This window comes from Spathaspora passalidarum (genome assembly GCF_000223485.1).
Source record: "Spathaspora passalidarum NRRL Y-27907 unplaced genomic scaffold SPAPAscaffold_2, whole genome shotgun sequence".
In the NCBI taxonomy this organism is placed as follows: Eukaryota; Fungi; Ascomycota; class Pichiomycetes; order Serinales; family Debaryomycetaceae; genus Spathaspora; species Spathaspora passalidarum.
In genome coordinates this window covers 37,157-58,895 of record NW_006767426.1, presented here as the reverse complement: position 1 = coordinate 58,895, position 21,739 = coordinate 37,157, and the positions used below count along the sequence as shown (strand labels likewise).

The 21,739-nt window shown below is 40.6% G+C and overlaps 14 protein-coding genes across 14 annotated transcripts; 11 read left to right on the top strand and 3 right to left on the bottom strand. All coding sequences in view use genetic code 12, as the record gives it.

The window, feature by feature from the left end:
• Nucleotides 1-114: 114 nt before the first annotated feature.
• Nucleotides 115-814, top strand: SPAPADRAFT_59057 (uncharacterized protein; the record flags this gene model as incomplete). The annotated part of the gene is made up of 1 exon (XM_007373209.1): nucleotides 115-814. One exon carries the CDS (start codon nucleotides 328-330, stop codon nucleotides 613-615), a length of 288 nt encoding a protein of 95 aa, XP_007373271.1.
• Nucleotides 815-916: 102 nt separating this feature from the next.
• CTA26 (Cta26p) lies at nucleotides 917-1,377 on the top strand (the record flags this gene model as incomplete). Its single annotated transcript, XM_007373208.1, has 1 exon — nucleotides 917-1,377. A coding segment is annotated over one exon (384 nt), but the record flags the coding sequence as incomplete, so codon positions are not given.
• Nucleotides 1,378-1,655: 278 nt separating this feature from the next.
• On the top strand, nucleotides 1,656-2,072 carry SPAPADRAFT_59056 (uncharacterized protein; the record flags this gene model as incomplete). Its single annotated transcript, XM_007373207.1, has 1 exon — nucleotides 1,656-2,072. A coding segment is annotated over one exon (302 nt), but the record flags the coding sequence as incomplete, so codon positions are not given.
• Nucleotides 2,073-2,267: 195 nt separating this feature from the next.
• ATP16 (F1F0 ATP synthase subunit delta) lies at nucleotides 2,268-2,747 on the top strand (the record flags this gene model as incomplete). Its single annotated transcript, XM_007373206.1, has 1 exon — nucleotides 2,268-2,747. One exon carries the CDS (start codon nucleotides 2,268-2,270, stop codon nucleotides 2,745-2,747), a length of 480 nt encoding a protein of 159 aa, XP_007373268.1.
• Nucleotides 2,748-3,069: 322 nt separating this feature from the next.
• On the bottom strand, nucleotides 3,070-4,877 carry SPAPADRAFT_59054 (M20 family metallopeptidase; the record flags this gene model as incomplete). Its single annotated transcript, XM_007373205.1, has 1 exon — nucleotides 3,070-4,877. One exon carries the CDS (start codon nucleotides 4,865-4,867, stop codon nucleotides 3,131-3,133), a length of 1,737 nt encoding a protein of 578 aa, XP_007373267.1.
• Nucleotides 4,878-6,597: 1,720 nt separating this feature from the next.
• XYL2 (L-iditol 2-dehydrogenase) lies at nucleotides 6,598-7,993 on the top strand (the record flags this gene model as incomplete). Its single annotated transcript, XM_007373204.1, has 1 exon — nucleotides 6,598-7,993. The coding sequence occupies one exon, from the start codon at nucleotides 6,630-6,632 to the stop codon at nucleotides 7,722-7,724; it is 1,095 nt and encodes a 364-aa protein (XP_007373266.1).
• Nucleotides 7,994-8,066: 73 nt separating this feature from the next.
• Nucleotides 8,067-8,537, top strand: SPAPADRAFT_134611 (mitochondrial 54S ribosomal protein mL59; the record flags this gene model as incomplete). The annotated part of the gene is made up of 1 exon (XM_007373203.1): nucleotides 8,067-8,537. The coding sequence occupies one exon, from the start codon at nucleotides 8,067-8,069 to the stop codon at nucleotides 8,535-8,537; it is 471 nt and encodes a 156-aa protein (XP_007373265.1).
• SPAPADRAFT_59049 (mRNA splicing protein) lies at nucleotides 8,519-9,041 on the bottom strand (the record flags this gene model as incomplete). Its single annotated transcript, XM_007373202.1, has 1 exon — nucleotides 8,519-9,041. One exon carries the CDS (start codon nucleotides 8,990-8,992, stop codon nucleotides 8,621-8,623), a length of 372 nt encoding a protein of 123 aa, XP_007373264.1.
• Nucleotides 9,042-9,138: 97 nt separating this feature from the next.
• SPAPADRAFT_59048 (uncharacterized protein) lies at nucleotides 9,139-10,644 on the top strand (the record flags this gene model as incomplete). Its single annotated transcript, XM_007373201.1, has 1 exon — nucleotides 9,139-10,644. The coding sequence occupies one exon, from the start codon at nucleotides 9,199-9,201 to the stop codon at nucleotides 10,285-10,287; it is 1,089 nt and encodes a 362-aa protein (XP_007373263.1).
• A 263-nt stretch (nucleotides 10,645-10,907) lies between these two features.
• Nucleotides 10,908-13,994, top strand: SPAPADRAFT_133434 (uncharacterized protein; the record flags this gene model as incomplete). The annotated part of the gene is made up of 3 exons (XM_007373200.1): nucleotides 10,908-10,977; nucleotides 11,068-13,352; nucleotides 13,404-13,994. The coding sequence occupies 3 exons, from the start codon at nucleotides 10,908-10,910 to the stop codon at nucleotides 13,992-13,994; spliced, it is 2,946 nt and encodes a 981-aa protein (XP_007373262.1).
• Nucleotides 12,432-15,759, bottom strand: MAL2 (oligo-1,6-glucosidase IMA1; the record flags this gene model as incomplete). Its single annotated transcript, XM_007373199.1, has 1 exon — nucleotides 12,432-15,759. One exon carries the CDS (start codon nucleotides 15,737-15,739, stop codon nucleotides 14,033-14,035), a length of 1,707 nt encoding a protein of 568 aa, XP_007373261.1.
• Nucleotides 15,760-16,309: 550 nt separating this feature from the next.
• Nucleotides 16,310-17,176, top strand: IAH1 (isoamyl acetate-hydrolyzing esterase; the record flags this gene model as incomplete). The annotated part of the gene is made up of 1 exon (XM_007373198.1): nucleotides 16,310-17,176. One exon carries the CDS (start codon nucleotides 16,320-16,322, stop codon nucleotides 17,130-17,132), a length of 813 nt encoding a protein of 270 aa, XP_007373260.1.
• A 158-nt stretch (nucleotides 17,177-17,334) lies between these two features.
• Nucleotides 17,335-19,827, top strand: SPAPADRAFT_135099 (uncharacterized protein; the record flags this gene model as incomplete). Its single annotated transcript, XM_007373197.1, has 1 exon — nucleotides 17,335-19,827. The coding sequence occupies one exon, from the start codon at nucleotides 17,335-17,337 to the stop codon at nucleotides 19,825-19,827; it is 2,493 nt and encodes an 830-aa protein (XP_007373259.1).
• A 294-nt stretch (nucleotides 19,828-20,121) lies between these two features.
• On the top strand, nucleotides 20,122-21,615 carry PRO1 (glutamate 5-kinase; the record flags this gene model as incomplete). Its single annotated transcript, XM_007373196.1, has 1 exon — nucleotides 20,122-21,615. One exon carries the CDS (start codon nucleotides 20,150-20,152, stop codon nucleotides 21,425-21,427), a length of 1,278 nt encoding a protein of 425 aa, XP_007373258.1.
• Between the last annotated feature and the right edge of the window lie 124 nt (nucleotides 21,616-21,739).

Sequence of the window (21,739 nt, the reverse complement as noted above, 5' to 3'; positions counted from 1 at the left end):
CGTGCGTGTGGATATGTGTGGCGCTACCATATTTGCCGTGTACGCACATCCCATTCTGTAAATTGGCATGGAATGTCGCTGCAGTTTCTTAAATGAGATCTTGGAGATTCCCTTGGCGAAATCTAGCAAGCTACGTGCTTGATCATGTGATAATTCCCGGTGATCGACTTGTTTGTTATGGTAACTCCAAGGTTACCATCCTTTGCAACTTCCTCAAAAAGTGCACCAGGGGCGATTTACAATCTCTTCAGAATGCTTGTAATTGATATAAATAGCACTAGAAATAACACAATTCAATCGAGATAGGTAATTCCAGCAGTATACACCATGAAATTGACACATCTCTTAAAACTCACCGCTTTACTCGGTGCGATTCATCCCGTATTGGCAGAAGACGAATCTGTCACTGAAGAAACCACCGATATAACAATCACGGAGTATCGCACCATTGACGAAACGACCCAGGTTGAGACGGTTACTGAGATTGTCGTTGAGACGGTTGTGATTACCCAGGTTGAAGAACTGCTTCCTACGGTTACTTTGGTTGCTTGTAATGATACTGAATGTACTGGAGGGATGCTGCTTTGGAACTTGCCTGTATTGGTGAGGACGTAAATGTACAAAAGTTGCTGACAAACTACTTTTCGCTATTGATGGCTCGCTCGCTAATGAGAAGATTCCGGTTATTGTCAAACTGTCGCTCGCTTTTTCCACACTACACATTATGCTGCTAACGGTTATATCTGCTACTATGAACATACTATTTATATTTGTAATCTTTGTAAATATCGCAATATAAGAACTTGATACTTTTGCAATTTGCAATTTGCAATTTAAATGCAACATTGTATTTTTATTTTATTTTATTTTATTTTATTTTATTTTTTTTTTTTTTTTTGCTAATCGAAAATCTCCACCTTGTTCAACCACTTGTCATCAGCTACTACCACACCAGAGCCTACCACACCACACAGTCACAGACACAACCCATCATGTCTTCGGCTAACCTTCAGACAAAACTAGATGCATCGCTCAATGATATCCTCAAGACACTGGGATACATATTCGAAGTCCTCAATAATAACAAGAAACAATCCAATCTCCTAACTGGACCAAACAACCAACTAATCACACCGCAAATCATCGCGCAGCTCCTGCATCAAATGCTCAAGTTCGACGATATACTAGATGAAACAATCACGAAATTTAACGACGCACGATGGTGTATTGACCAGATGGTGGAGAACAAACAGCGACAGGAGGAGATGAAGATTAGAGAGGAACAAGAGCGGGCTAGACGACTTAAAGAGGAAGAAGAGCAGAAGCAGAGAAGGATAAAGGAGGAACAAGAGGAACAGGCCCGTGCAAAGGCAGCAGCCGAAGCCAGGGCTAAGGCCGAAGCCGAACTCAAGGCAAAGAAGGAGGCTGAAGCCAAGGCAGCCCAGGAACAAGAGGCCGAGGCTAAACGCAAGAAGGAGGAGGAGGCTGCTGCGGCCGCGGCGGCTGCTGCAGTGGCTGCTCTCAAGGAAGAAGAGGAAAAGAAGAGACGAGAAGAGGAACAGCAGAAACAACAAACTACAAACAATTTCAATTCGTTTGAAGACTTTACTGCTGATTTGGATCTTAATGATGTGTTGGGCAACACCGACACTAATCCATCGGCGGGCATGCTTTCTTTGAACTATGAAGACTTGGGGTTGGACATTGATGCCAACGACAATTCGCGGGGAGTGGGGAGCCTTGGATCTCCCTCGGGTGTACTCGGCGATGCCATGCTTGAAAAGAATGATGATGAAAACAATATGGACCTCGACATGAACAACTTGTTAGGAAACGACGAGCTGTTCTTGGACGGTCTTAACATGAACTTTATCGAATCGGGGGCAGACAACGCCGGTTCCAGCGGACAAATACCCAATGATGGGGAATTTGATGTTGATAATTTCTTGAGTCAATTTGGGGGGAGTGACTAGCGCGTGTAGATGTATGTACAGATGTACAGATGTACGGATGTGCACATATATACATACATATACACAAACACATACACATATACATACACATATACATGCACACACACATGCACACACACATGTACGCTCTGTTCGTAGCGCACTTCCCAAACAGGCAATCGACTCTGATCCAATAGAAATGCGTAAAAAATTGTATACAGGATTTTCGTTTCGGACAACCAAAAAATGAAAAACTGGAAAAAACTATACAGACAAAGTACTATAACACCACTTACCAACAACCCATACTATACAATGTTCAGACAAGCTTTACGTCAAGTTGCTAAGCAATCCACCGTTGTTAGAAGAACCTATGCCACTGAAGCTGTTGCCTCTGATGCATTAAAGTTATCCTTGGCCTTACCTCATCAAACCTTGTACAGTGATTCCGAAGTTGAACAAGTCAATTTACCATCCGTCAATGGTGACTTGGGTATCTTAGCCAACCACATTCCAATTGTCGAACAATTAAGACCAGGATTGTTGGAAATCATCTCCAAGACCGGTGAAACTGAACAATATTTCGTCTCTGGTGGGATCGCTACTGTTCAACCAGGTAACAAATTGACCATTTCTGCCATTGAAGCCTTCAAGCCAGAACAAATCGACACCCACGCCGTCAAAAACTTGATTGCCGACGCCCAAAAGAGAGCCGAATCCTCTGACGAAGTCGTTGCTGCTGAAGCCACCATTGAATTGGAAGTTTTGGAAGCCTTGTCCCATGTCGCTAAATAAACTATTTCACATACATAATCTACCTTTTTGAGTATATGTGGCCTGTGATAGGACTATGAAAAGATTATAGATAATTCATACAAGTATTGTTCACGTTATCATTGTCATGTATATTTATTATATAAATAATAAAAAAAAAAAGTTTTACGAGCAATTAGTTGTAGGTGTAATATTCTAAAAGATATGATACTGCAGTAGTTCAAGCCGTTTTCCTTCTATAGCACATGCTGTATAATTCTTGACACAATAGATCTTTAAAAAGTAAAAAAACGTAATGCAACTTCTCCGCAAGGTTATTTTGCAATCTACAAGTTTATACTCGAGTAATTGGGCAAATCTTTACTCAGTTGCTAAAACACTATAAAAATGTACTATGTAACAACCTAGTTATCAGCAGCCTTGGTATCAATAGCTTGAAGATATTCGTAAAAGAAAGCATGTAATTGCAAATGGTTATCAAACTTGAGCTTTTCATCCACACTGTGAATGTTGTTGTTCATCAAACCATTGGAAAACAACGGAGAGTATCTAAAGATGTTTCTAGTCAAATTCCAATAGTGTCTAGTGTCAGTGTTTCCGGTCATGATAGCTGGACTGGTAACAATTGGATAGTCAAGATCAGGGAACACCAAATCTTCAAAGACATGACGGGTAACTCCCGACAAGTATTGCCATACTTTGTCATTCAATGGAGTTGGAGGAGCAGGTGGAAGACCGCCCGATTCAGTGATGACAAATTCACCAGCTGGGTTGTTTGGTTTTCCATGAACATACACTCCAAAGGCCTTTACAGCGATGTGGTGTTTCGTGGCGACTTTAATAACTCGCTTGATAAAATGACGTTTAATTTCGTCGTTAGTTGATTCAATTGCAACACGATGGTTGACCAACAATCTGGTAACTTCTGGCAAAGCATTGCTCTTCTCACCACCTTTGATGATATCTAAAGCTTGTGAAGTACCAATCAAGTATCTGGTGAATCTATTTTGGGTAATGTACTTAATCAACTTCTTATTAGCATGGTGGTTGAACGCAGCTTTTAAGATAGTCTTCTTGAACTTGGAGTCGATATTCTTCTTTGGATCATGAGCAGCCAAACATTGGTAATAACTCAAGGTGGGGTTCTTTTCTGTCAAGATAGGATCATAAGGATCCTTTTCAATCAAATAAGCCAATTGAGACATAATACCAATTGAAGTATGGTCAGGCGGAATAGAAGAATGACCTCCAGGAGTACTCAATTCCACTTCGATGTCAATGTATCCCTTTTCGCCGGTTCCTGGGACAGCGACAATTGTTTTGGTCAAGTCGTCAACTTTCAATCCATCACCCTCGTCAATGATAGCATAGAGTGAATCGGGACCTAAGGTGTCTTCTAAATGTTGGGCAATCTTGCTGGCACCGATATACCCCGAGGATTCTTCATCGAACCCAAACGCAACAAGAATACTTCTTTGTGGTTGGTAATCTTGGGAAATTAATAATTCCAAGGTTTCCAAGATGGCAATAACGACATTCTTACAATCGGCTGCACCTCTTCCGTAAATGAAATCGCCGTCGTAATGACCCGAAAATGGAGGGTAACTCCAATCGGAAATGGTGTCTTTTTGAACAGGAACAGTGTCTTGATGGGCCATCAACAAGACTGGCTTCAAGTCCGAGGAGGAGCCATTCCAACGGTAGAGCAATCCATAAGTGTTGATGCGTTCAATTTCCAATTTTTCATACACCAAGGGGAAGGTGTGTTCCAAGTATTCATGGAACTTTTCAAATTTGGCCCAGAACTGTGGTGCTTCTGGAACATCAACTAAATCATCAGAGATTTGAGTATCGATTTGAATAGCACCAGATAAGTTGTCAATGGATTTGTTTCTATAAGTTTCATCAAACAAGATAGAAAGCACGGTGGAGTTGTCCTTGTGGAAGGACTCAGGAGCAATTGGGTCGAATAATGGACATAAATTGGAATTCTTGGGAACTTTCGAGAAAATTACCCCAGTAAAGAAAGTAGTGGATAAGTACCAGAGCAGGATTAACCCAATTAATCCACCTGCAACGATAAGGTGGGTCTTCTTAGACTTGCATTGCTTGTGTTTCTCGTCAACTGGAAGTCCAAGCATGGTTGAGTGTGGTTAACATTTCTGGGGAACTTGTGCCGTACGGGGATTTTTTTGCATTATATATGGAACCAGTCGCGGAAATCGATTTCCCAAAATATGAAATTGAGTCATTGTTTAGTTGATAAGATTGCGCTCTTTGCATGCGAGAGCACTGTGGTTGATACTATTGCACCATTGGCAACTTTACACGACTAGCCCTAAATCTTATAGCCAATCAAACAAAAACATGATATACATCAACAGATAGGTCGTGCAAGTTTAAACTGTGGAGATAGATGAGTAATTTGTCAATAGGCATAAATTTTTATCCGGAAGAATTGGATAATCAATTGTTCTTGGTTTTGTGTAGCTTTAATTAACAAATCAACGTTTCTTCAATGGTAGAAGCCGTTACAGAAACAAAAGATGTATGCTCCTTGTCGGTTGTCCTGGCGGCTTCTCCCCCTCCTGTCCCCTCGCCTCGTTTGTATTTGGATGGAAAAAAATCGAGTCTCTCCTTCTTTTCCTCTAGACGGAATTGCTGTGAGAAGTAACTTGCTAGTAGGTAATACTAGTAATGGAGGGCTGTTAAAATTGAACAACTTTGTTGCCAAATTTTTGCGAAATATACAAGAAACATTAGTAGAACTTGCCAATCAATTGAAAATGGGTGTAATTGCAGTAGACTTTTCAATTGGAGCGAAAGAAGAGGTGTATACAAAAAGAATCGAGTAGAAGGTATATCGTGGGATATGTCAAAGTTGCAACTATTGCACATGACCATACATAGTGATCCATCGGGAAGATTTTCGATTATTTTTTTCGGTAAGATTCTATTTTGTACCACCGTTGTTTTGACCTTCTTTGTCAACACTAAAAAAATCCCCCACCTCCAAGCCCAGCGTGTTTACATATTTCGTGTAATTTAATTTTAAACACATCAGGAGATTACTTTGATCTGGGGACCACCATAGTGTCATATGCTAATTGTAGAAAACTTTTGTTGGAACTTGCAATGTTGCTCCCAACATGGCACCCTCCTGTCTCATTCGGGAATTTCATATTTTCCCCGTGGGCCAAATCTTAAGGAAGGAATAAGGAAAAATTACCAGCCCTGAAAAAAAAAAAAAAAAAAAAAAGAAAGAAAGAATTGTCGTACAAAAAGACACTTGCAAATTGGAAAAAAATTAAAAATTATCCGACCAAGAAGGTCCATTTCCCCAGACAGAAAATCCAAACTGCAATAATGTCAAAACCCCAGGGGTAACAACGTATAAGTCATTCGATTGTCAATTAACCCGCCTTATCTAATAATAGACATCACCACACGCGCAGGTGGATTGTCCCGAGATACCAGCCAACATCTGGCAACAGCTGTTTTTATTAAAGTTTAACAATGACCGGTGTAGGTGTATTGTTTCCTTGCGTGGGGATTGTCATAAAATATCAAGGAGGGAGAGAGAGGGGGGGAAGACAAGGTGGGTAGATGTGGGATGGAAACAGACACTTTTGTGAAGATGAAAAATTAAAATTAAAAATAAAATAAAACGCCGCCGGTGGGAAAAAATAAATGCCTGACCTTCCTTGCGTAAATCTTCCCCAAGGGCACGATTTTTCACCCACACTAAATCAATTAATTAATCCATCGGCGGGTCTGGAGAAATTACAACTATAAAAAGGGCCTAATTTCTTGTATTTTCCAAAAATTTCACTTTCTTCTTCTTTTTCTTATTCATTACTTCACTTTAATATATATACCCCCCCCCCCACCCCACATCTCACAATGGTTGCTAACCCATCATTAGTTCTTAACAAGATTGACGACATCACCTTCGAAACCTACGAAGCCCCAGAAATTGTCGAACCAACCGACGTTATTGTCGAAGTTAAAAAGACTGGTATCTGTGGTTCTGATATCCACTACTATGCCCACGGTAAGATTGGTAACTTTATCTTGACCAAGCCAATGGTTTTGGGTCACGAATCTGCCGGTGTTGTTTCCCAAGTTGGTAAGGGTGTCAAGCACTTGAAGGTTGGTGACAGAGTTGCCATTGAACCAGGTATTCCATCCAGATTATCCGACGCTTACAAGTCTGGTCACTACAACTTGTGTCCTCACATGTGTTTTGCTGCCACTCCAAACTCCACTGAAGGTGAACCAAACCCACCAGGTACCTTGTGTAAATATTTCAAGTCCCCAGAAGATTTCTTGGTTAAGTTGCCAGAACACGTCTCCTTGGAATTGGGTGCCATGGTTGAACCATTGTCTGTCGGTGTCCACGCCTCCAAGTTAGGTAAGGTTACTTTCGGTGACAATGTTGCCGTTTTCGGTGCTGGTCCAGTTGGTTTATTGGCTGCTGCCACCGCCAAGACCTTTGGTGCTGCCAGAGTCATTGTCATTGATATCTTTGACAACAAGTTACAAATGGCCAAGGACATTGGTGCTGCCACTCACACCTTCAACTCCAAGACTGGTGGTGATTACAAGGACTTGATTGCTGCCTTTGACGGTGTTGAACCAAATGTTATTTTGGAATGTACCGGTGCTGAACCATGTATTGCCATGGGTGTCCAAATTGCTGCTCCAGGTGGTAGATTTGTCCAAGTTGGTAATGCTGGTGCCGCTGTCAAGTTCCCAATTACTGAATTTGCTACTAAGGAATTGACCTTATTCGGTTCTTTCAGATATGGTTACGGTGACTACCAAACTGCCGTTAACATTTTCGATGCCAACTACAAGAATGGTAAGGACAAGGCTCCAATTGACTTTGAACAATTGATTACCCACAGATTCAAGTTTGACGATGCCATCAAGGCTTACGACTTGGTTAGAGCCGGTTCTGGTGCCGTCAAGTGTTTGATTGATGGTCCATTATAAACAAACTACACACTTTTATGAAACTTTAATACTTTTTTTCTCTAATTAATAGACTGCAATTGCATTGAATGTGATGATAATAAATGGTTGGATGATTTAACTAGAGTGTAGATGGATATCTTTTACGTGTAGATTAAGTTCTTTTTACGACGACTAGTTTTAAGTTGTCAACTCCGTAGGTTTAACGTTGTAGTAGTTGAGGAGGTAATAGGCTTGTTGCAAAAAAAAAAAAGAGTGCACCTGCATATAGCCCACCACACTGACATTTTTAACCACCAAAAAAATTTTCATTTTCAAACAACCAACCAACTATAGAGACTATAGCCAGAAAGGTACGACAACATGAGTTTAACACCACAACAAGCGTTCAAGAAGCTTCCGGCCAAGCTCCATAACTTTTTCCTCAGATACCCACCTCGTCCTTATGCACAATATGCCGCTGGCAAATCCACCATAGACGATCCACAACGTAATCCATTTTTCCCCAACAAGAACACCACCAACGGAAGATGGTACGATGCCACTTATTCCCGAAGAAGATCTGCTGATTTGTTCAAGACCGCATATAAATTTGGTCTCCAAGATTTATTACCTCCTATGCCACGTAAATTCTACCAGGATAAATTTGACAATAAGAACTGGATGAGAGGGGTATTGCATCAAAAGAAACAAAAATGGGAACGTGAGTTGCCAGCCAAGTTGGAAGCTAGAAAAGAAGCTATTGAAAACATGGATGCCATCATTCTTGAAAAGAGACCTAGATACAAGAGACAACTTGAAAAGCAACAACAAAAGAAAAAGACTTGGTTTTAAACCACTTTTATTCTGTACATAGTAACACATACATAGTTAATTAATTATACACCTTTAGAAATGAAATAGGTACGACGCAACCTTTAAAATGCTCTGGGACGTCTTGTCTTGCCTCCTCTCATGGGCCCACCGGCTCGTTTGTTAGTGGTGGCTGGCTTGGCACTTGGACCAGCGCCTTGTTTCTTTATTTTCGTGACTGATTTAGCCAATATCGAATCAATGTTTAATTCATCCGGGAGTAAGATCTGTCTTATTTGATTGCCTCTGATATTTATGAATTGCAACAATGTGGCATCTTGTAATGGTTGTTGTAATTTGACATTTTTAAGTGAGAGGTTCATCAGGGGTGAGCATGACATGAGGGTACCGTTTATTGTGGTTCCATTCTTGAGTTCAACTGTTAACGGTTGGTTTGTTGAATTGGGAATGTTCATAAGGAATCTAACCAACTTCATTGTTGTCTGTCTGTCTGTATGTATGTATCTGGATATGGGTTTTTGTCTGGTTGTACGATGATGGTAATTTTTTTTTGTTTTTACTTTTTTGGGTTAAACAGACAGACAAAATCGGGAATGAAATCGTGAGTTGTCTTTTTGTTTACAGGGTCCAACGTTAGTTTTGCCACCAGTAATAATAATAGTAGCAACAACAACACACCACAATGTCAAACACGATTGTTGAGAACATCAAGAGCATCCCTCCGGTGACACGGTTCTTTACGATCGCATCAATATTTGCATGTTTGATTATGTCTACCTTGGGCACCCAGGCGTCCTTTCATCGGTTATTCATCAACTACTACACAATAATCTACGACTACGACACCATCATCAGACCAGTATTGTCCAATGCCAATGCAAAGTACTACCAGATAGTGTATGCAGTGCTTGAATTTGCTGCTCAAGTTTATAAATTCGGGACATCCTTGTTCATCCCCGCCGGGATCAACGACTCTACAAATCGAATCCAAGCCATATTCGATATCTACTTTTTCTATACGTTTTCCAATCATTTGGAGGGCTATGAAGGTAAGTTCAAGGGCAACTTCCCAGATTATCTTTGGTATATTATCATTTGTGGAACGTTAACCCACATAATCACGATAATTTACACTGTGTTTTACACTGAAATCTTTTTCCCTCATGAGATTCTTCTTGGATGTGTCACCTATACTTGGTCCCGTTGCTTCAAGAATGCCACCATTAATCTTTTAGGTATAGTCCCCATCAAGGCTTATTACTTGCCCTTGGGTAACCTTTTCGTCAAGTTGATTTTAAGTGGGCCCCATGCCATGATCAGTACCCTTATGGGTATAGTTGTGGGATACTTGTACCTTTGCATCCAATCAAACACATTACCAATCTACAATTTATTCCCAGGAGCTTATGGAACACCAGGACCAAACAAAAAAAGGGAGGGAAGTAGATTAGGTGTGACCCATATTGACCAACCAACTCGTGGTTCCACCTATGATTTCATTGGTGATTCGATTTACGACAAGGGCTACTTGAAAGCTCCTGAAGTGTTGTACAAGTGGTTATCGTATCCTGTGGAGAGTTCATTTAGATCTACGGCGTTTACTGATTTTAAGGGGAACACATTGAACGGTAGAGCCACCGATGCTACGGTAAGAAGAGCTAGTGCGGCCCAGGAGGTTGCCAGTGGTTCTTCTAGTGGGTATTCCTGGTTTGGAAACAATGGAACATCTGGTGCCTCATTCAAAGGTAAGGGTCACCGTTTGGGTGGTTAGTTTTTATTTTGTATACAGTGTAAAATGAATAGTTAGAGTTTATTATTTTGAAATTTTCAACCACGTTGGAAATGAGGCATGAGGTGTAAATGCAAATTGATTTGTAGAAGATGATATATGTAATCATTGGCGTCCTTCGCTCATTCTCCCCACCCACCCACTTTACAATGCTGTGACAATGCTGTGACAATGCTGTGACAATGCTGTGACAACGCTGGGACAACGCTGTGACAATGTCTGGTGTTACATCGAGTGCTCGCACTGTCAATGTATTAGTCACCAGCCACTTGTTTAGTGTAGAATAGAGTGTCGTATAATCGTGTAGCTCTGCAACGATCTGCAGCTATGGCGTTACTCTCCCTCCCTCCTCCCCTCAATTTTTTTTTCTGGTCTTCATGTTTTTGTCTTGTTTGTTTATGTCAGCCCTATTTGTAATTTCATGTTAGCCAACCACAATCATCTAATTGCCATATCAACTTAGCATTTGTAATTCAATCACATTACTTCATAGACACCCCCCTCCATACCCCACCTCCCCCCACTACACCTAATAGATCATGCCCGGAACACCAAAACAAGGGCCATCACGTGGCCCACCCCTTCTTGGAGACGAGCTCTCAATGCGGTCATCCAGCGGCACCAACATCCTGACCCCTGGCAGTTTACGCAACCGATCAGCATCAAAGTCCCGTCTTCGCTCATCAAGATCACTAGCCATGCCCACGGCTTCAGCAGCAGGCGCAGGTGCAGGCTCAGGCGCAGGTGCAACAGGACCTTCAGGTACAGCTTCACGTCCGTCGCTTAAACGGATGGGTTCAGTGAGTACCGCACATACCCCTAAGTTGATATATTCCGTCGACGATGATATAAATGATCGTATCGATGAGGATATGTTGGATATTCTTTCCGAAGAACCAATAGTCAAGACCCAGAGCGATCGCGATTACTTAGAGGGTTATAATGATGCCTTGCGGGCATTGCTTCAACGAAAAACCAGAAGCCCTATGATTCAACCCCGACTGACTCCCGATTTGAGAAGAAGCGAAGAGGAAGAACGTAGATCTGGAAGCGTGTCTGGCGTAAAGAGCAGCGACGATGTGCAAAAGATCGAAGAGACAATCGCCCAAGACTTATTGCGGGCCGAAGAAAACATCCGCATTCTTGAAGAAATTGACGATTCCAGAAGAGCAAGCATAGGCGATAGCGTAAATGACACGACTGAAAGTATCCATGATGAAGGTGACTTGCTTGATGTTCCTGCGGACGAAGAAGTCGACGACGGTGCATCGCTTCATAGTGTGGAATCGTTGAATTTACGTGAACGTCAAGATGCGATTAATTCGACCCATCCGTTCGGTATCAAGATTTGGAAACCTTCCTTGTATAAAAAGAAGAGATCAGTTGCTGCCCGAGCCGAAGAGGATATTCACGATTTCGATCCTCGTAAACCCACAGCTAGAATTTATTGGGGTGTTACATTGACAAATTATTTATGGGCCTTGACAGCCGGATTATTTATTTATATCATTTGTTTAATTGGTGCATTTTTCGTGTTTGTATTCTCAGGGTTTGCCTTGCAACAGAAACTGAGACCATACGTCAAGTTGTTTTTAAAGTTGGGAAGATTCTGGTTATATCCATTTGGGAAATTCGTGATGTTGAATAAAGATGAGAATTATATCGATGAAGACCAAATCTTTGGGAGAACAATTAATGAGTTCCATCAATGGAGATTACAAGAAGAAGGGAGATTGTTCTTTGCTCCACCAAGAAGGAATACCAACAGCACTGGAGAATCACGCCCTTTAATTAAAGACCACAAGGGAAGACCATTGCGCGATGCATATTCTACATTAGACGAAGGTAATAGTTCAAGCATTGCTGAACAGGACGAAAACATCGAGGACGACCAAGACAATATCAAGATGAGATTGTTTGGTAGAGGAAGATGGAGTCCCGGAAGACTCGCCTTTTATGTATACTTTTACGGAATCTTGCAACCATTATCCTACCTTATTGGCCTTTTGTGTTGGTTGATTGTATTTACCATCCCCATGTCTAATATCACTGGAACCATCAATGACCATTTACGTCGTCATCCATTGGCGCTTGATTTTGAATTGGAGAAAGAATATTACCAGCGTATGGAGGACCCAGTGCAAAAGAAGAAAAAGAAACAACAAAGAATTTTATTATGTACTTACCGTTGTTGTGGGTTCCACTACTACAAATACACTATTGATGGTACCAACATTTTCTTTATTAATTTACTTGCCGTGGTTATATTTGTTATTTTTGATTTCCTTGTTCTTAAAGAAGTGTTGGATATCGATGCCTGGTTTACCAACTCAACTGTGATTTTCTGTGCTTCATTATTCTCCATTATCCCATTAGCTTATTTCATTGGTCAAGCTGTCGCTTCGATTTCAGCGCAATCATCCATGGGTGTTGGTGCTGCCATCAACGCTTTCTTCTCGACAGTTGTGGAAATCTTCCTTTATTGTGTCGCCTTGAAACAGTACAAGGGTAAGTTAGTCGAGGGATCCATGATTGGTTCTATTCTCGGTGGTGTTCTCCTCCTTCCTGGATTATCAATGTGTGGAGGTGCTGTAAGAAGAAAAACTCAGAGGTACAATCCCAGATCCGCCGGAGTGTCTTCGACCATGTTACTATTTGCTATGGTTATCATGTTTGCCCCTTCTTTGTTTTATCAGATTTATGGAGCATACGAAATCAAGTGCCACACCTGTGATATCACACTTGGTGGCGATGACTGTACCAAGTGTCGATTCATTCAACCTTCATTCACATTAGACGCATTATATTACAATGTCTTGAAACCATTTTCGTTGATTGTGGCCATTGCATTATTTGTGGCTTATATATGTGGATTGTTGTTTACGTTGCGAACTCACGCATCCTTGATCTGGGCCACTCATGAAAACAAGAGACACGATGACAGTTTTATGAGATCTCCAAGCATGATTAGTTTGAATGCCACTCCAAGACAAACACCCCGTCAAGAACCTGTTCCTCCTAAAATGAGTGCATTGCCCCCATCGGCGGTACTTGGCCAGCCTCCAGCGGTGAAACCCAAGGATATTAAAGTTGAAGAGGAACACCTCGATGATGAAGGTACGGGTGGCCATGATGCACCTAATTGGTCGAGAACCAAGTCTACAGTTATTCTTCTTGGTGCTACATTATTATACGCCATCATTGCTGAGATTTTAGTTGATACTGTTGATGCCATCCTTGTTGATTTCCCCATAAACCCTAAATTCCTTGGTCTTACTGTGTTTGCATTAGTTCCCAACACTACAGAATTCCTTAATGCTATTTCCTTTGCCATTGGTGGTAATGTGGCATTATCGATGGAAATTGGTTCTGCATACGCATTACAAGTTGTCCTTATTCAAATCCCCTGTTTGGTGTTGTATTCCATGGTGCAGAACTTCACCAACGTCGACCAAGTATTCCCCTTGGTATTCCCCCGTTGGGACATTATCGCGACATTAATTTCCATATATTTATTTACGTACATTTATGCCGAAGGCAAGCTGAACTACTTCAAAGGGGTGATTCTTATCCTTATTTATTGTGTGGTTTTGATTGGATTCTGGTTTAATGATATCATGGAGGACTTGAATGATGAGTATTCCGGATTGGCTCAGATGATCAAGTTCTCATTGGGCGGCGGGATGTAAGTTTTATTTTTATTATTATTTTTTTCTTTCTATATAATCTAATTGTTGAATATATATATTCTACCTTCGTATGGTGTGAGCTTATCACTGGAAGTCTCCTTATTGGAAATTAACAAGCGGTTGTCCTTGTTGGGGAGTGTGAATGGCGCATTGTCGGTACTAAAGTTGATCACGACATATGCCGATTGTGTTTCACCGGTTTTTATAAATGTAAACACCTTTGGGTTCTCCCAATCGACAATTTCAAAATGTCCATAGATGAAGATATCTTTGTACTTCTTTCTCAATTTGAGCATCTCCCTCCAGAACAAAAGCAAGGAGTTCTTATCTTTCAATTGCAGTTTCACGTTGACTTCAGGATAGTTGTCATTAACTCTCATCCATGGCTTAACCTGGGAGAACCCAGCATAGGGGGAATCATCCCATTGAACCGGAGTCCTTGCATTATCACGAGCAAGATAGTTAATCTTGGTCATGAGATCATTAACTTGGTCTTCACAGGCGTTTGGGTTCTTGGACTTGAATTGTTTGTAGTAGTTAAGTGTGTTTATATCCAAATAATCATCGATTTTCCAATCACGAGGAACATTGACCATCCCGATTTCCTGACCTTGGAATATGAATTCTGTTCCAGTAAGACAACATTGGAGTAATGCCAATGCCTTACCAGAGATCTCACGATATTCAGGAGAATCGTTTCCAAATCGGGTAATTGATCTGGGGAAGTCGTGGTTCTCAATAAACACAGTACTCCATGCGTCTGTACCTTCAATAAACTCACCCTGTGACTTGATAGCTTTCTTGAAATCAAGCAAATTGAATCCTTTGTATCTGAATCTATCGGCAGGATCAGATCCTACTTCGACAACATCAAACAAAAACATCATATTCATTTCTTTTTGTTGTTCACTAACATATTTCAAACTTTCTTCACGAGTAGAATGCCCCACTTCACCCACGGTCATTACATCATAGGGCGACATTAATTCAGCAAGTTTCTTGTGGAATTCATGGATCCTTGGTCCATGTTGATGATATATTTTACAAGGTTGGAATTCAGATTCTGGATATGTGATTGGGGCATCTTTGAAATGTTGATGTTTGGAGTACATACCAGCAGTATCGATTCTAAATCCATCAACTCCACGTTTTAACCAGAATTCCACAGCTGATGCATGGATTGACCTTCTAGTATCATCATTTTCCCAATTGAGGTCAGGTTGTGATTCTGCAAACAAGTGAAGGTAATATTCATCAGTTGTCTCATCGTACTTCCATGCAGATCCTGAAAAGTAAGACAGCCAATTGTTAGGAGGATGACGATTACCGTGTTCGTCGTACCTTGGTGGTTTCCAAATATACCAGTCCCGTTTAGGATTAGTCTTGGACGATCTCGATTCCTTAAACCAAGGGTGATCAACACTAGTATGATTAATCACTAAATCCAAAATCAATTTCATCCCACGAGAATGACACTGGCTTATCAATTCGTCCATGTCTTTCAAAGTTCCATATTTAGGATATACATTCTCATAATTGGAAATATCATACCCCATGTCATCCTGAGGAGAGTCGTACATTGGACTTAACCAAATTACATCAATCCCCAAGTCCGAGAGGTAGTCCAAGGTAGAGATAATTCCAGGGATGTCTCCAATCCCATCATTATTCGAGTCTTTGTATGATGCTGGCCAGATTTGATATACGGTGGCTTCTTTCCACCATTTAGTAGTTGGTTTGGTCATGTTTGTTAGCTGCACAGAATGGAAACAGTCAGATCAAGGGTATGCTGTGCGAGTTATATAGTTTAGGATGGAGGGGAAAAGGGCCCGCAAAATTTAGCGAGAAACAGTGCGAGATTCGTGGGAACAATAGAGTGGGACAAACTCCTATTTGATGGATGTTAGCACGTTGATTTAACCGTATTCGGGGTTGATTAGTAAGTCACCCCTCTATTTGGATGAGGCTATGTAGAAGAAGATGGAATCTGTGGAGGGAGGAGGAGGAGGAGGGGGGAACTAAACATAAAAAGTGAGATATTCTTTAAGTTCCTCCTGGAAAGAAAGTGTTGCCAAATCGGATTGACCCAACCTGCGAGATTGATAAAGGGACAATGTAACAAAAGCAATTGATTGCTCTGCACAAGTGGCAAAGTTCAATTGACTGTTTGATCTGCATTAATAATCAATTGAATGTAGTACAAGGCTGTAGTGTGGCTTTGCAACAGTGTGTTGTTTGGAATTCAAAAGCTACAATTCGCGCGTAGTTGTAATTTGTCAGCCAAGCTCTCGCCACCCCAGATTGTTTTACCCACCACACAGTACCATGCCAGGACTTCGCTACGACAAATTCATTCTCTTTGGAGACTCAATCACCCAATTCAGCAATAGCCAACAAGATGGATTCGCATTCCAACCGGCAATTCAGGATCTTTATCAACGTAAGCTTGATGTGATCAATCGTGGTTATTCCGGATACAATTCGAACCATGCTCGTGAAATTCTTCCTGAAATCCTCAAAGCCGAACTTAATCTGGCCAAAGATAATGTCAAACTCTTGACTATTTTCTTTGGTACTAACGATGCATTCCAAATTGAGGACGAAACCAACAAGGTTCAATCAGTCGAGGTTGAAAAATATAAAGAAAATTTGAATGCGATGGTTGAACTAGCATTGGCTAACAATATCAAACCGGTGATTGTTGGACCTGGTATTCATGATTGTAAACGAGTTCGTCTTTTTTTCACAGACAGACCTACGGAAAAAGCCCCAGTTACAAACAAGAGATTGTTAGATTATTCAAATGCTGCCAAGGAAGTAGCCGCCAAACATAAAGTTGCATTTGTTGATACTTGGAACGCATTCAGAGAATATGGAGGATGGACTGAACAGCAATTATTTGATGCTACAGGATTGGGTGAATGGGAAGTGGGTACTTTAGAACATTTAGTTCCTGACGGGGTGCATTTCAGTCCATTGGCTTATAAGATTTTGTATGAGAAACTAATTGAGGCAATTGATAAGAACTATCCTGAATTAAACGCTGATAAGTTACCTGAAAAGTTATCTTACTGGAGAGATCTTGATCCAAGCAATTACAAAAACCTCATATTTAACAAAGGAGATTTAGACAATTAGAATAGAACTGTATTTACCTTCTAATAGAACATGCCTGTTTTTTTTTATTGTTTTTGTATTCCCCCGAGAACGAGGGGGGGAGAAATTGTCCCGCATTTTTCACCTTTCCCAAATAGGAACCAATCCCGAACCACAAATTCTATATAAACCTGGAGTTTTTACCCCAGCAAATTCTTCTTCTTGTTGTTTCTACACCGAGATAATGCACACTTCAACCTTAACCAATTGGCAATATCGCCAATCAGGCAAATCTGAATGGAAGAACTCCCGCCCGGGTGCAACCACCGAAATCCACCCCGATTTATTATACAATAATGAAATCTCTGATCCGTTTATTGACATGAATGAAAAGCAAGTTCAATGGATTGGTGAAACCAACTGGGAGTATCGTACAACATTCAAAGCATCTTCTGCTAGTTTCAAAAACAATGTATTGGTATTTGAAGGATTGGACACTTTTGCCAAGGTTTACCTTAACAACACCCCCATTTTAACCACCGAGAACATGTTTCGAGAATATCGTGTTGACATAACCCAATACCTCAAGCCAGACAACGAATTATTGATTGAATTTGAAAGTGGAATTGTCAAAGCCAGACAATTGGAAAAGGAAGCAGGATTAGGTAAGCTTGCTAGTTTCAATGGTGGTTCTGAAAGACTCCATGCTCGTAAAGCTCAATACCATTATGGTTGGGATTGGGGGCCAGTTTTGATTACGTGTGGGCCATACAAGCCAGTTAAGTTTATTAGCTATGACACTTTGATTAAAGATGTGTATGTCAAGGTTGATGTTGATAACCTTACTGTTGCCAAGATAGATATTCAGACTGAGCTTGAAACCGATGCCCCTACAAAACTTGATTATATAATTTTGGATCCGGAAGGGGCTGTAATTGAAGAGTTTACTCAAGACGTTTCTGAATCAGCCACTGTTTCCAAGAAAGTCACGATCAACAATCCCCAGTTGTGGTATCCATTTAGCCATGGTGAGCAACCACTTTACACCGTACAAGTGTCAACCACTTCCCAAACAATAACTAAACGTATTGGTATCCGAAAAGTTGAACTTATTCAAGAACTGTTGATTGATCAGTCTGGTAGTAGTTTCTACTTCAAAATCAACAATGTTCCAGTCTACTCTACTGGTTCCAATTGGATTCCTGCCCATTCCTTCCAAACGTCATTAACTGCAAAGGACTATAGTGAATGGTTACAACTCGCAGTCAATGGTCATCAAAACATGATTAGAATCTGGGGTGGTGGATACTACGAACAAGACATTTTCTACGAGGAATGTGATAGATTGGGTATCATGGTCTGGCAAGATTTCATGTTTGCCTGTGGTCAATACCCTGGTGATGCCAAGTTCATAGCCAACGTTGCTGCAGAAGCAGAGCATCAATTGAAGAGATTAAGAAACCATTGTTGTTTGACTATTTATGCTGGTAATAATGAAGATTATCAAGTTGCCGAGCAATGTGGATTGGAATGGGATCCACTGGACTTGTCAGGGGATTATTCACACACTACATTCCCTGCAAGAACAATTTATGAAAATACTTTGCCCAAATTGGTACAAAAGCTACAATCTGATGTTCCTTATCATCCAGGTTCCCCCTGGGGTGGTGATGGGACTGCTGATCCTACAATTGGGGATATGCATCAATGGAATGTGTGGCATGGTAGTCAAGAAAAGTACCAGAATTGGTATAAACTTGGAGGTAGGTTTGTTTCAGAATTTGGAATGGAAGCATTGCCCAACAGAAAGACCTACGAGCAATGCATTACCGATTCTACTGAGCTTTATCCACAAAGTGAAACCGTAGACCATCATAACAAGGCCGATGGATTTGAACGTCGTCTTGCTTTGTACGTCATTGAAAATATCAAGGTTCAAGGTCTTGATTTCGATTCTTGGATTTATGCTACTCAATTAATGCAAGCAGAATGCTTGGGGTATGCTTATAGATGTTGGAGACGTGAATGGAGGGGTGATGGCAAGAGATACAATGGTGGTACTATTGTGTGGCAGATTAATGATTGTTGGCCTGTGGCTTCTTGGTCTCTTGTCGATTTCTATAGACGCCCTAAATTAGCTTACTATTCCGTTAAACGTGAAAGTAAACCTGTCGGTGTGGGGATTTATAGATACGAGAAACGAGATGGAGAGATTGTCGAAGATGCCAAGTTTGGTGCAGCTTTTGATTATAGACCAAAGACATTTTCTGTGGACATTTGGGGTGTTAATGCTAATACTGAAGACCTCCCAGCTACTCTCAAAGTTGACATTTATGAAGTTGCAACTGGAGAAAAGTTGAAATCGTTACCTGACCAGGAAGTAGTTCTTACTGGTAATCTGACTACTGAAGTTATCAAGGATTTAGATATTCCAAGTGATAAACATGTTGTTGTTCATGGATATTTTGTGTCGAAAGGAGAAGTCATCGCCAGTGCTGGTGATTGGCCGCAACCATTAAAGTATTTGAAATTCAATGATAGAAAAGTTGATTTTAAAGTTGAGGATGGGTCTGTCAGTTTGAGTTCAGACAAACCAATTAAAGGTGTTGAAATTCTTGTTGATCGAGATGTGTTTTTGCAAGATAATGGGTTTGATTTGTTTCCAGGACAAGTACATAAAGTTGAAGCTCCACAGCTTAAGAAGAGTGATAAGGTTGGCGTTAGATACTATAAATAGTGAGATATACACCCTCCGCAGTAAAATAATTTAAAATTTGCAACAAATTTGCAGCTAATTCAACTAGTCATAAATTTATTATTCAAATCAACTTACAATTTTATAGTCTTCAGTTCCAGAACAATATTATATCACAAATCCATAAACTAGTACATTCCTAGTGCACATTTGTACTTCACATCCAATTTAAACGGCTATACTTCTGATTACCTGCACCGGAGAGTACTGCGCGATCCCGGACATATAGATTTTTTTTTTTAATTTTTCACTAAAGAAATGACTCAACGCTTCCTTATAATCATCCGTACTCAACAGATCCACCATGAATAAAACACCATTCACAATAGTGGTTAAACTCGGTACCTCATCTCTAGTAGATGAAGAGTCTCGCGAACCACGTATTGCCAATATGTCACTTATAGTAGAAACAATTGTCAAATTGCGACGTCAAGGTCATCGAATCATCATCGTGTCCTCAGGAGCCATTGCCTTTGGGATGAAACGAGTGGGGATGGATGCGAAGCCAAGCAAGCTTGCTGCAGTACAGGCACTTGCATCCATTGGACAAGGTAGGTTGATTGGGTTGTTTGATAATTTGTTCAGGCTGTTGGCTCAACCAATTGCCCAGATCTTAATTACCAGAAACGACATTATGGATTTCACTCAGTATAAGAATGCCAAAAACACTATAAATGAATTATTGGATATGGGAGTTATTCCAATTGTCAATGAAAATGATACTTTGTCAGTTTCGGAAATTAAGTTTGGTGATAACGATACGTTGTCCGCTATAACTGCTGCCATGATTCATGCTGATTACTTATTTCTTATGACCGATGTGGAGTGTTTGTATACTGACAATCCAAGGGCTAATCCTGATGCCAAACCTATCTTGATTGTGGATAAAATAGAAGACCTTAATGTGAATACAGATACCGAAAATGGACAAGCTGGTTCAAAAGTGGGAACTGGGGGTATGACTACAAAGTTAATTGCTGCAGAATTAGCTACTAATGTGGGCGTCACTACTATTATCACATTGTCTAGCCAGCCTCATTATATTCTTGATATTGTTAATCATATCCAATCACAAAATAACTCTAATTTGTCAATTGATGAACAGCGAGTCATGCTTGCCAATGATGTCACCCAGGGAAAGATTCCATTACATACCCAATTCTTGGGATTACCACAAGATACACAAATCAAATCTGACAGAAGATTCTGGTTATTGCATGGATTAAAGACTAAAGGTGCGTTGATTATTGACCTGGGATGTTTTGAAGCATTAACTAGAAGAAACAGAGCTGGGTTATTACCAGCTGGGATCATTGAAGTTCTTGGAAACTTCCATGAAAGTGAATGTGTGTCGATAAAAGTCATTGCAGACAAGAGCTTACCCTTGTCAGAGGCAGTTGAAGTTGGTCATTGCCGTGTAAATTATCTGGCCACTGAAATCAGAATGATTAAAGGACACAAGAGTAGAGATATTGAAAAGATATTGGGGTTTGCTGATAGTGAATATGTTGCACATAGAGACAATTTGGCATTCCCGCCAGTTATGCCCCCATCGGCTACTCCCACTCCAAGGAATTATTGAAAGACTTTTTATAGTTAGTACTATGCGAGTATAGTGTAAATGGATGTTATATAGCGCCGCCACGTTGTACTGCGTCAAGAATTATTCCAGTAATAGAACAAATTTCAATAGTATTGAATTTTAGTTACCAATTTGATCCTAAAGTTTGCTCCTTTGTGACGATATTCTTCTGCAGCTAGATCTAAACTATGTAAGCTGTGTGACTTGAAAATAATCCAGTACAATTACCATACCTACATCTATAAAGACCCCAATCCATTCACATGATCCAAGAATGAATATACCAAATCTTGTAGGAGAATTGCATTCTAG